The following is a 13,341-nucleotide window of genomic DNA, read 5'->3' on the forward strand; positions in this document are numbered from 1 at the left end:
GAAGGAATGAGTTGGCCTAAATTTTCATAGGGGCTATAAAGTGCTATGTGGGTGGATAGATGGACATACATTAGCACAGAGGTATGAGGAGCCAAAAGAAATGGATAGAGAAGCAGAGGTTGACATAAATGGGGCATTGGGATGCATGTGGCTGTTTTCAGCTTTTTTGGCTATTTTACCAGCTGTGATAAAATGCCAGATTATTGAAGTGGGCTATTTCCACAGGCATGTCCACTTGTGGCAGCACCTGTGACTGCTTCTGAACTCTTGATGTGGCTGTTGGGAATGACTCTAACTATCATCACATCCCATCCCGGATGAAAATCCAACTGCTCAAGATGCTTTCTCCAAGTTGTATTAGGATTAAGTTTAGGATTTGGTTTAGAGTTAGGGTTAGGATTAGGGTTAGCGTTAGGATTAGGGTTAAGGTTAGGGTTGCAGTTAGGATTAGGATTAGAGTTAGGGTTAAGATTAAGGCTAGGAGCTGGGAATTTTCCCAAGTCTGCAGCTCTGATCCAGGAATTAAATCTGAGTCCCCTTGTGCTTTGTGACGAGTTTCATTCTTATCAGTCTCATGGAAACATAAAGTTTCACTTAGTTTCTAACTTTGTATCAAACCAAAGCACAGCTTGGATGAATGGCTGTCTGTCTTTCCAGCTGATTTTATAACCCACGAGGATCTTGGTCTGAAAGCAATGTTTTACACCAAGGTCCTTGTTGATCTGAGAGAAAATAGCCTGCAAATTTTAACAGGTTATTTTACTAAAAAAAAATGTTTTTCTCTTCAGCGTATACTGGTACATTTTAAACAATTATTTGAAACCCTTCAAAATTTCACAGTGTGATAAAGCCATTCCATATTGTAAACCAACAACATGCTGGCTACTATCATACGAACAAGGAACACTCAGCCCTTCAGGCATGTTCCATCATTCAACATGGCTGATCTTATTTTAACTTAAACTCTATATTCCTAATATTGTTGATAATCTTTCATCCCCTTGATAATCAAGAATCTATTTAACTCTGCCTTAAAAACATTTGAAGATTCTGCATCCATTGCCTTTTGAGCAAGGAGTCACAAACCTCTGAGAGAACATTTTTTCCTGATCTCTCTTTTAAATGGACAACCCCTTTTTAATGATGACCCCTAGTTCCCCCAAGAGGAAACATCCTTTACTTATCCACCTGGTCAAGTCCCTTCAATATCTTATATCATTCAATTAAGTCACCTCTAATTCTTCTAAACTCCAGTGGATACAGGACTAGCCTGTCCAACTTTTCCACATAAGGCAATCCAGTCATTCCAGGTATTAGTCTAATAAACCTTCTCCAAACAGCTTCTGATACATTATCATCCTTCTGTAAGTACAGCAAACAGTAGTGTGGTCTCACCAATGCCCTATGTAATTGACGCATAACCTCCCTATTCTCGTGTTCAATTCCATTTACAAAAAAAGCATACCATTTTCTGTTGGCTCTCCTAGTTATTGCTATAGCTGCATACTAATCTCCTGTGACTCATGCACTAGGCCACCCAGATCTCTCTGTATTTTAGAGTTCCTCAAAATCTCACCAATTAGATAACATACTTCTATTTATTCTTTTTCTCAAAATAGACAATTTCACTTCCTCCCATTTGCCAGATCTTCATTCATTCACTTAACCTTTGTAGGTTCTTTGTGTCCTCTTCACAACTTACTTTCCTAGCTATCTGTGTCATCAGCAAATTTAGTCACCATACCTTTGGTCTGTTCATCCAAATCATTTATACAAATTCTAAAGAGTTGAGGCTCCAGTACTGATCCCTGTGACAGACTAGTAGTGACATCTTGACGGCCTGAAAAACACCCATTTAGTCCTATTGTCTACTTCCCGTTAGCCAGCTAATCTTCTATCCATGCTAATATATTACTGCTCATACCATGAATGGTTAGGTCAGTTAGCCTGAAGGCTGATTTGTGATGCGGAGTTCTGCTAACAGTGTGAGTGTAATTCCCGCACTGTTTAAAGGACTTCCCTTCTCCCCTCACCTGAGATGTGGTGATCCTTAGGTTAAACAACCACCAGTTGTTTCTCCCTAATGAGTGAGCCACCCAATGGTCTGGGAGGACCATGTTGACTTTATTACTTCCCTGGTAATTATAGTTTGCACAAATTCCTCCCTCCTTTGGAAAACCTGATTTACAGCTGTATCTGGGATATCATTTGTATCCTGTCTGGAGAAGAGCGAAGTAACTTATCTGTTCAATTTGTCGGCTCTCTCTTTATCCTCATTACCAATTTCCCAGAATCATTTTCCATAGGAAGAACCCTTAATTTATTAGTTTGTTTTAAAATGTGTGAAGAAATGTTTAGTATCTGTTTTTTATATTTTTGGCTAATTTTCTGTCATACTCTAATTTATTTCCCGTCCCTATTAATCTTTTAGTTGTTCTCTGCTTTTTTTTATATTCTGTCCAACCTTCTGGCCTGCCATCTACCTTTGCATAATTATGTGTCTTTTCTTTGAGTTTGATACTGTCTTAGTCTTTTATTAAACTTACCATGGATGGCAGGTTGTATCTTAGAATTTTTCTTATTTGTCAGAATGTGCAAAAATTGTCAACATCTTGCACATTGGATATTTGGATAAGAAGAAAATGTTTGACTTTTAGATCAGTTTCAGAGTCCCTGAAAACTGGCTGCACTGTTGAGCCTGAATACTTTGACCAGGTAACCCTGTACTTCAGTGACATCGTTGGTTTTACAACAATATCAGCAATGAGTGAACCTATCGAAGTGGTCGACCTCTTGAATGATCTCTACACACTGTTTGATGCTGTATTAGAAAACCATGATGTCTACAAGGTATGTAAATAATGATAACAATTGTCAGTTAATGGGCCTAACTTTTATTCCAAATTTACTGACCTACGATAGTTCAAATAATGCTGCACATTTCCCTCTTTCTCAACCATTATGTAAATTCTGTACTTCTCCACATTTGGGAAGAAGAAAAGGGTTCAAGATCTCGACAAAAGGAGTTGACAGATGAGAGGTTGTACATAAATCCAAACCATCACCTCAATCTCCTGCATTCTGCTTCCTCACTGAGAGCTGTACAAGCCTGTCTCTATACTCTGGCTAATATTGTTCACATCGAACTATTGGCAAATGCAGGAGGTTTGCTAAAGTGTACCTAGCTTTGATTTCCTCTGCCTTACTATGAGAGACTGGCTTGCCTTGACTCAAGGCATCCAGGATCCTCAAAGGTGGAACTTGTGTAGGAATAAACCTTGCATACCAAGCTGCATACTGAACCTTAACATTGAATTTACCCAAATGCACAATCCTGAGCACAAATCAGCTGCTGCATTACAACAGTGCCTACACGTCAAAAAACTGTTTAATTAACCTTCGCTTTGAGAGTCATGAAAAGCACCACAGAAATGCAAGTCTTTCTTTTTTTCTTTTAACCTTGTCACTAACCTACAGACATTTTGCTATTAAGGATATGAGAGATAAATCTGAAAATCATTAACATGTCTGTTTGGCACACAGGTAGAAACCATTGGAGATGCTTACATGGTGGTCTCTGGCCTTCCAACAAGGAATGGTAACAGGCATGCAGCTGAAATTGCAAACATGTCTCTGGATATCCTGAGTGCGGTGGGCACCTTTAAGATGAGGCATATGCCGGATGTGCCAGTTCGAATAAGGATAGGTCTGCACTCAGGTAAGGCACTCACTGTTGAACTGTAGAAAAGCAAGTCCTTGCACATGCTGGAAACCTGAAATAAGAACAAAACTGCAGCTCAGACAGAATCTGTGGAGAACAACAGAGCCAAGATGACATTTCATCAGAATTATTGAATCACATTGTGTCTGCTGGTGACTGAAAGTGAAAGCTGTCAGATATGTTTGTGTGTTTCACTTATCTGTAATGAGTATAAACAGCTAAACCGTTAGCAAATGTTGTTGAAAGTTCAGTAAGGCTGTTTAGCAAAGATGAAGCATCAACAATTGGCTACATTTATTCTTGTGCAATGGAATGGTAGATGACAGGAACAAAAGTGGTGCTGCCAGTATAATCATAGCAGGGTAGAGTCAAACTTCTGAGCTTTGGTTCACTGATGTCAGTGAACATTTCACCTCCTGCTGAAATGATCGCTGAAAACATTTCAATACAAGTTCAGCTCAGTAGTATACCGGGTTTACTCTATTCCATTAACATCAGTATTTGTGACTTGTTGGTTCCTGCATCAGGTGGAGCTTTTTGGAACTTCATGACAACATGGCAGAATGGAGCATCCCATTGTTCCAAGAAATGCAGGGGATTTATAAAATGAAATCGAATGACGTCAGGCACAGCAAAAGGTAGTTCAGGAATCCACCAGAAGGAGAGAGTTCAGAATGCTTGTAAAAAGTATGAGGTTGGGTGAAACAGAGGCTGCTGTAGACCCACAGACCTGGTGTAACAGAGGCTGCTAAAGGTCCACAGACCTAGTGAACCAGAGATAACTGTAGGTCCTCAGACCTGGTGAAAAAGAGATTGCTGTAGGTCCTCAGACCTGGTGAAACAGAGGCTGCTGTAGGTCCTCAGACCTGGTGAAACAGAGGCTGCTATAGGTCCTCAGACCTGGTGAAACAGAGGCTGCTATAGGTCCACAGACCTGGTGAAACAGAGGCTGCTATAGGTCCACAGACCTGATGAAACAGATTGTTGTTGGTCCACAGAACTGGTGAAACAGAGGCCGCTGTAGGTCTATAGACCTGGTGAAGGAGAAGCTGCTGTAGCTCCACTTTCTGGGTAAAACAGAGACTGCTGTGGCCTGTCAGACTGATTATAATGAAGGACTTTTTCACCCAGATGCAGGGATGAGATGGACTGTATATTAATTGACTGCTTGACATCTCTTTGGGCTGGTGAAAATCAAGTTTGATTTGGTGAATGGGCAGAAACTGGGGCGAAGGGTGGTCCACCTCAATTGCAGCCCATGAGAATGCCAAGATGCTGCTCAGTGTGTGCAAGAAGGTGGAAGGATTCCCACAGGAGTAAATGTATTTTAGTGAAGAAGGTGCTGTTGTGGAGGTGTGAACTCACCAGTGCAGTCTGTCCATGAGTAGATTGAAGTGTGTCCATGTTGGCATTGGCTACACACGCCTTAATAATTAGGAAAGGAATGCTGAGGATGATTCTACAATGCAGTGTCATTATCAGTAAAGATGAAGAAGGGGAGAAAGACACAAAATTATTCCATAAACACCTAACCCCTGCTGGTGGGTCTGTGGTTGAAATAAGCCTTGTTAAAGTATCACTGTATCAGGAGTGGGTAACTTGCTCAATTCTTGACACTCGGTTGATGTCGAGATAACTCATCTCAACTTAGGAATAAATAGAAGTGTAGCTGTTGTGCCCCTAGGCTGGAGAGAAGGGGCAAATGGAAATCAGCCGTAGATCCCACACCTGATGGTTCATCCAGGAACTTCGGCTCGAAAATGCACATGTGCTCAAATATTACGTATGGATAAGATTCTGATCCCCTGTGATACTTTCTATCGTTGAATAGTTTGCCAATACTAACTTTTAAATATATGAAGAACACAGAGCTACAGGTTGGCTTGTGCTGTACTATGACCAAGCCAGAAAATAAACCAGATTTTACAGTTAAGGAATAGGTAGAATTGGGAATTGTGCTGTAAAAACCTCTATGTCTGAGCTATTAATTGGACAGCATTAAATCATGTGTTTCATTTTCATCACTTCTACAGAAGATATGATGATACTTTGTCTTTTGTAGGGCCATCTGTTGCAGGAGTTGTGGGTCTGACCATGCCGCGGTATTGTCTATTTGGAGATACAGTCACTACAGCTTCTCGCATGGAATCCACAGGACAACGTGAGTAACCAACTTCAGATCATTACCTAGAAATGATTCAGTGTGAAACACAGAATATTGTAAATAAGAAATACATTGTTATACATTATCATTGGCTTCTCATCATTACGAAAGGAAAGATGAAAGTAGAGGGTGAAGTTTGAGGTTGTCTAGTAGAATCTTACAATACAATGCTATACATTATACACACTGTTATGAAAAGTATATTACACATAGGATTACACAATTTCTTGCCTCATGGGCTGCAACTGAGGTGGACCCCAGGTTCTGCCCATTCACCAAAACAAACTTTCTTTCCTTGCCTACTGTGAAAGACCAGCATTATAAAGATGTAGTAACTACACTCTTCGTGAGTGGGGCGGCATTGTGGATGAAGGGAATTACTTTTCTCCATTTGGTTACACCTATCTTTGAAGTTCCATGTGTGTTTTGGAGCTTTTGTGTGTTTTGAGTTTTGGTTACTCCTTTCATGGCTCAGCCGCAGTGCCTGGGTGGGAGGGCGAGATCATGGCAAAGGTGGACCACGTCACTCAGAATGCTCCATGTCTGACAAAACCAATGGCTACATAGACTCGGGTTCTTGCTCCAGGACAATCCAGTTTTGACAACTGGCACTTTGTATGGGAGCGCAAAGGAGGGCCCACTGTGCACTTGTGTTTGAGCACATTAAGGACATTTGAGAGAGCAGGATTACTGCTGAGCTTAGTGCCCTTGTCTACTTGGGCCCTGGAGTCTCTATGCATCCGATTATGTGTATTCTCACTGCTTCCGGAGCTGGAGAATTGGGGTCATCATATTCCCCCCATTGAGAAGGTTAAGTTTAGCTTGGCAGCATTGAAATATTATAACTCACCTCCTGGCCAAGACTGGGAAAAATCAATGACTGCTTCCGCACCTAATTGTTATCTGGATTCAGTGAAGGCAAAGCCATTGCACACAAAGGGCAATAGTTAGATTCACTCTTATTGAAGATGTTCTTTGCCTGGGTGTTGCATGACATGAATGTTAGTTGCCACTTATCAGCCAAACGTGCGTGCTGTCTGGGTCTTGTTGCTTTTGGAATTGGATTATTTGAGAAGTTGCAAGTGGTGCTGAACATTGTGCAATCATCAGCAAACATCTCCACTTCTGACTTTATGATGGAAGGAAGAATATTAATGAAGCAGCTGAATATGCTTGTGTCTAAGACACTACCCCAGAGGACTGCAGAAATGCACTGAAGCTGAGCTGACTGACTTCCAGTAAATACTACCATTTTTCTTTATGCCAAGTATGGTTCCAAGCAATGGAGAGTTTTTCCTCTGATTGATGTTGGTTTATGAGGGCTCCTTGGTGCCACAATCAATCAAATAAGGCCTTGATGTCAAAAGTAGTCACTCTCTGTCTCACCTCTAGAATTCTGAATTAAACCAAGTCTGTAATGATGTCAGGAGCTGAGTGGCCCTGGCGGAACCCAAACTGGGCATCAGTGAGCAGGTAATTGCTGAGCAGGTGCTGTTTTATAGCACTGTTGATGACCTCCTTTATCACTTTACTGATGATTGAGTGTAGACTGATTGGGGATAATTGGCCAAGTTGTATTTGCCCTGCTTTTTATGTACAGGACATACCTGGGCAATTTTCCACATTGTTGGATAGATACCAGTGTGGTAGCTGTACTGAAAGAGCTTGGTTAGGAGTGCAGCAAGTTCTGGAGCATAAGTCATTAGTACGATTACCAGAATGTTGTCAGGGCCCATTACCTTTGAAGTATCCAGATGTGTGTGATGCTAACTGGATTACTATTTAAAGGAACTACTGCAGACTGGATTAGCTGAATGACATCTTTCTGCACTACTACACTACAACCAATATATCCTTCCAAAGATATGGAATCTCAAACTGTTCAAGATTCCAGGAGTATGCTAACTGGGCTTTTGCAGCAGAGGGACGTCTTCTATTGGATGAAAAGGAAACTTCCTTCATAAGCTGTTGTGATTATCTTTTGTAACTGTTCACGGAACTTCAATGATAAAGTAGCAATAGTAACAGAGAACTATAGTCTCACTCTATCATTAGAGAGAGAGTGTGGTGATGGTGATGGTTTAACCTGAGATCACCACACCTTAAGTGAGGGGACAAATTGTGGATAGTCCTTTGTGATAACTTCAGTTGGTGCAGGAATTGAAAGCACACTGTTGACATCACTCTGCATCATAGGCCAGCTGTCCAGCCAATGCAACAAATCTCCAATGATCAATATACTGAAGTCAAAAAGTCTCTTTGAACCTCCACCTTTTCTAGATCTTCATATTCCAGAAAGCATCCTGTTCTAATGTTTTATGCCCAAAGTAGACAACCTTATTTTTACCTACACTGAAATCAATTTGCCACAGTTTTGTCCAGTCACGTCATCTATTAATATCACTTTGTAACTTTACAGTCAGCCTATCTTGCTTTCATTGCTGCCTGTGTTGAGGTTATATGATAGACATGGTGAATGCCACATGAGAGGGTATAACTTAGTTCAAGGAATACTCTAGCTGATTGTGACATCTCAAAAAAATGATATTGATTCACTTCTCTATCTTTACAGCTTATCGCATTCATGTCAATCACACAACTGTTAAAATTCTTATAAGTCTGAATGAAGGTTATAAGCTGGAGCCTAGAGAGCGAACTGAGCTGATGGTATGCAAAGCCCACATCCTGAATGAGAATTTCCATGTTTTGTGTTCAGTGTTACTGAAGAGAAAACACTCAGATATCATTTTCCATTTTGTTTGAAAGGGCCAAGGCTTTGAGCAGACCTACTGGCTGGTAGGGAAAGAAGGTTTTACCAAGCCATTACCGAAACCTCCAGAATTGAAGCCAGGGTAAGCAAAATAATCAGAGCCTGACCAGCACATTTGCAAATGAAGCACAGATAAGCAAAAATATTGCTGTCACTAACTCACCTCACCCCACTATTCACTGTTTTGTTTCCACAGGCAAAGTACTCATGGTTTGCAGATGGAAGAAATGGCAAGATACAAACAATTGAAAGCACAAAAACAGCAAAAAGCAAGTATCCAGGTATTACTGTGTACACTAGTGTCTAACTATCTCGGTCTTGTGTACTTTCATTTTTACTTCAGCACTTTACAAATGACTACAATAAAAAGAAATTCTAGTCATCATTTATATATGATCACCACAGGTGTTTTCTCTAGGTTATAATTCAAGGGCAGGCACGGCACAGATTGGAATTTTAGTTGAGACTGAATTTTGGGTAAATGGTATGGGGTAGCGGGGGTACAAAGAACTGAATCTCTCTGATGATTATTATTTGTAGCCCAGATTAATTATCCATTGGTGGCCTGGCATTTTTATATCTGGGCTTCACTTAAAAAAAACTGCTGCCCAGTTGCCTGCCTGAATAGGGCAGACAATGGCAACTAATAAATGAAAATTAGATTGAACAAACCTTATCATCAGATAAAGCACAGCGGGTGTAGACAGACAAATGAGATGGTAGCGAAGGGGCAATGGCTGGGACGAGAGGGAGGCCACAACAGTAAAAATCCAAACTTTCCTCAATACTGTTATGGTAACAACATGTAGGAGTGCAAGAACAGAAGGGCAATCGATTTGTGGAGGAAATTTTACATGTGTAGGCCCATGCGTTTCAAATCTGCTGGATGGCTTAAAATCAGTCTCTTTAATTCAACTCTATACTACTCAGGAATAAGTGACAGTGGACTGTAATAAATTGGTCTGTGTTCTATTCTTGTATCTGGAGCTGAATAAGTCTTCTCTTTTTGACAGCTCGCAATACCAGGGGTAAACATTGCCCCTGTGTATTGTTTTTCTATTATTTATTTCCCATGGACAATGCAGCTGTATAAGTAGATAAAGGAATATCTTATGAATAAGTAATATGTTTATCCTCTTATACGATCAGTGTCAATTTCTAGGTATTAATGTCTGATCAAACAGTGTTATGGACCAGACAAGCCCTCCCCCATTCAACTATATCAAGGAGATAGCCTAGAACCTAACTTTTTCTTATTCAAAAGCAAGCATAAGGTGCTGTGTCCCACATGTAATGTGGTTTTGATTAGAAAGAAAACCTCATTTAAAAAAGGACAAAATACACCTCTTAAAGCCATAGTATTGTCACAACAGTGATTATTAATAATTGTCCAATCCTAAAACCCAACCATCACACTTAAACATAGATGGTTGGTCACCCTAAATCTCAAACTTATCTGAAACCATTCTATCTTTATTTACTGTGATCTCCTTTAAAGTATGTAACATTTTATCATTGCATTTTAATAATGTTATATCATTGGAACTCATCTGATTCCATGATAGTGATGTATATAATGTCTATTCTGATGTTTAGTATTTTGGAACAAACCTGAAGCTGTTATATTCTTTTAAAAAGCACCAAAAGCACTCAACATTGAAGATGTCAGGGGCAGGAAAGCCGCAACATTGTGACACTGGAAAAATATTCAGGTCATGTTTCCTGCTCAAAATTAAAAATGTGGATGCTAGATACAGCTATGATACTTCCTAAGGTCCTAACATTATGCTGTAACCTCACTGTGTTGACTGATATGTGATGAACGAACACTTGGTTGAGTCACTGGAGTGGGGCCAATGGGAATGGGATCATCCTTTCTGATTGTTTTCAAGAGAGGAAGAAAGTAAATAAACCCAGCGGTTTACTGGGTTAGCATAATGCTTAAAAAGCTTGAGCCACACAGATTAAGACATTTGGATCTCCAGTTCATGCTGTGTTAGCCAGCCTCACTCAAGATGATGGTAGAATTGGCATAACTAGCATACATGTCACTGGTTTGAGGAGGGTGGATAATACCAGCTGTTTCTGTTCCCAATCACTGTCTGTGGACTGTAGCTTACAACAGGCAATGAAGTAAATTGGGACTCAACCACAGCTCAGTCAAATAATCTGCTGATACTCAATGATTTGGAGCCATATCCCAGCATTAATCAAGTAAATAATATCATTATAAACTCAATGCAGAATCATGATTCTGAAACCCAGCCCTCACTGAGCTTCTTTTACACTCACAGCACACTTACTATGAGGTCAAATTTCTACCTTATTGCATTTTTAACCAATGAGTCAATACACACTGTTACTGGGTGGTAGCACCTTTGGATTTGGGTAGAGGGTATAGGGTCCAGGAACATGAATACGTAATCTCCAGTGACATTTCATTATGTTGCATTGCATTTCTCAACCAAACCCCAAAACAGATTTTCTGACTATCTTATATCACTTTTTGTGGGATCTTGCTTTGCATAAAATAGTTATCAAATTTCCTACATTAAAGCAATGACTCCACTTTAAAAAGTGCTTCATTGTCTGTAAAGCAATTGGAACATCCTGAAGTTGCAAAACAATGCAAGCTTTTCTTACTATTGCATTAGCATATATTAAGTCTGCGGAACATACTGCAAAGTCATGAGCTTCCTTAGGAAGAACCACATTGAGGTGACACGTTTAGTGGTTTGCACTTCTTCCTCACAGTGCCAAGGACCTGGGATCATTTCCTGCCTTGGGCGACTGTCTGTGTGAAGTTTGCTCATTCTCCCTGTGTCTGCGTGGGTTTCCCCTGAGTGCTCTGGTTTTTCCCACAGTCCAAAGATGTGCAGGTTAGATGGATTAGCTGTGTTTAAATTGCCCATAGTGTAGGTGGAATAGTCATAGGAAATGCAGAGTTAGAGGGATGGGGTGGATCTGGGTAGGATGCTGTTTGGAGGGTTGGTATGGAGGGTTGGTATGAACTTGCTGAATAGCCTCTATAGGAAGTCTAAGATGCCAAACTTTAGACAATGAGTAAAACCAATTAGAGCAGAGTGTTAGTTGAACTAATGGTGGTGTACTGTGAGCTTCACTTTTAACCTGTTTTCACCTTTACTTCTAGCCTTAACAGCCTAAAGGAAATAACCTGTCTATGAAGAAGGCAATATACATGCACTATGTGGCAGCACAGCTCCTGCAACAGGAGAACCATGATAGTTTCACAGACGGCAACCTTAATCTTCATCCACTGATTAAGAGGCTGCATCTGATTAACAATGACACTCTGAAACGTTATTCTTAGTAGTATTAAGACTACTGCTGCAGATAAATCAGAGGCAGATTACTAAAAGTAATCCTGAAGGAAAGTCTAAAACTCAATTTCATGCCCATTTTCCTTAGTAGTGACAAATGTAGGAACTTGGTGTCTGAATATTGCTGGAACGAAGGGCTTTTCACCTTAGCACATAAAAACCAGAAAAAAAATCCAACATGTAGCAGAGACATTTTGTGCTTGAATCTAAGATTTCAGAATTTCTAAAGCTTCTTCCAACTGTGGGTAAGCTTTATTTGTTAGGAAGCTTTTCAAACACCAAACATCATGACAAATTACTTTTCTCAAGGCCTTTGTGCTGCATGTCATTATAAAGTGACATTAACCCTGAAAAAAAAATCCTAATGTATATTATTGTAATAATCCCAGAACATACATAGTATCACACAAATGTATTGAAAACTTGTCAAGTATGCATATATGTGTATTTTCTAACTGTAGAAGGAATTCCTAGTGGTAGCACACTATTTAAATTTGTCTTTACCATTCCACTATGAACAGCAATCAGAGGGAGACTTCCTCTGGTATAGATTGAAGAGAATTTTATGTACCAATTCAGGTGTTGGTAGTCTTGATGTGATGTAAAATGAAATACCATCAATTACATTGTCCTCACATCTACATTCCAGAAAATGGTGCACTGAAGTCTAGGTGTTGAGTTGTATACAGTATTTTTTGGTATTGTACAAATTCAGGTATTATACCATTGTCACCTCTACCCTGACTTGTCCGTGTGCTGTGTAATTTTGTAAAATAAAATCAGTTATATGCAGTTGTTTCTTTCCTTCCCCCAAAGTTTCACTTTTCCTTTCCCTGGCTTTCTTTGAAGTTGCTGACTGACTGTGGTATAGGTCAATGTGTGATTCCAACCCTCCTAGATCTTGTCCAATCAGATATTCTTCATGGTTCAGCCTCATGATGACGGTCACCAGATTATCAGACCAGATCTTCATAGCCTTTCCGGTACAGCCCTTTGCCAACCAGTACTATCCAGCAGGGTAATAACAATGAGAAACTGGACCCTGAATAAAGTTGTGTTTTTAGTTTACCTCCACAACACAAAGTGTGTTGAAACCAACTTCTGCCATTCACCATTATTCTTTTTGTGATTCAATCTCCTGTTTTCCACCCTATGACAGTCATCCCCTTTCATTATTTCCTACCCTCCATTATATCTTTATCTTTTTCCAGCTTTCACAAAGGTCATTAAGGTGCAACATTTGTCTACTTCTTGTTCTCAAGATGTTGTTTGCCCCGCTGAGACTTGCCAGCATTTACTGTGCAAAGCTTCAGTTTTCAGTATGCACAATCATTTTCTTTTTGTA

The 13,341-nt window shown here is 40.0% G+C and overlaps 1 protein-coding gene across 3 annotated transcripts in view; it reads left to right on the forward strand.

The window, feature by feature from the left end:
• LOC140495997 (retinal guanylyl cyclase 2-like) overlaps positions 1–13,009 on the forward strand; it is a 50,108-nt gene extending 37,099 nt beyond the window's left edge. For 2 of the 3 annotated variants that reach the window (XM_072595402.1, XM_072595400.1), the window contains exons 14-20: positions 2,658–2,850; positions 3,544–3,718; positions 5,784–5,882; positions 8,458–8,552; positions 8,652–8,737; positions 8,852–8,936; positions 11,807–13,008. In XM_072595402.1, coding sequence (XP_072451503.1) covers positions 2,658–2,850; positions 3,544–3,718; positions 5,784–5,882; positions 8,458–8,552; positions 8,652–8,737; positions 8,852–8,936; positions 11,807–11,812 — 739 coding nt within the window. In that variant the 3' untranslated portion in view covers positions 11,813–13,008. Of the gene's footprint in view, positions 1–2,657; positions 2,851–3,543; positions 3,719–5,783; positions 5,883–8,457; positions 8,553–8,651; positions 8,738–8,851; positions 8,937–11,806 lie in introns of all 3 variants that reach the window. The other variant, XM_072595401.1, reaches the window with a different exon arrangement.
• Positions 13,010–13,341: the final 332 nt, after the last annotated feature.

The sequence above is a fragment of the Chiloscyllium punctatum genome, chromosome 25, assembly GCF_047496795.1.
Source record: "Chiloscyllium punctatum isolate Juve2018m chromosome 25, sChiPun1.3, whole genome shotgun sequence".
Lineage (NCBI taxonomy): Eukaryota > Metazoa > Chordata > Chondrichthyes > Orectolobiformes > Hemiscylliidae > Chiloscyllium > Chiloscyllium punctatum.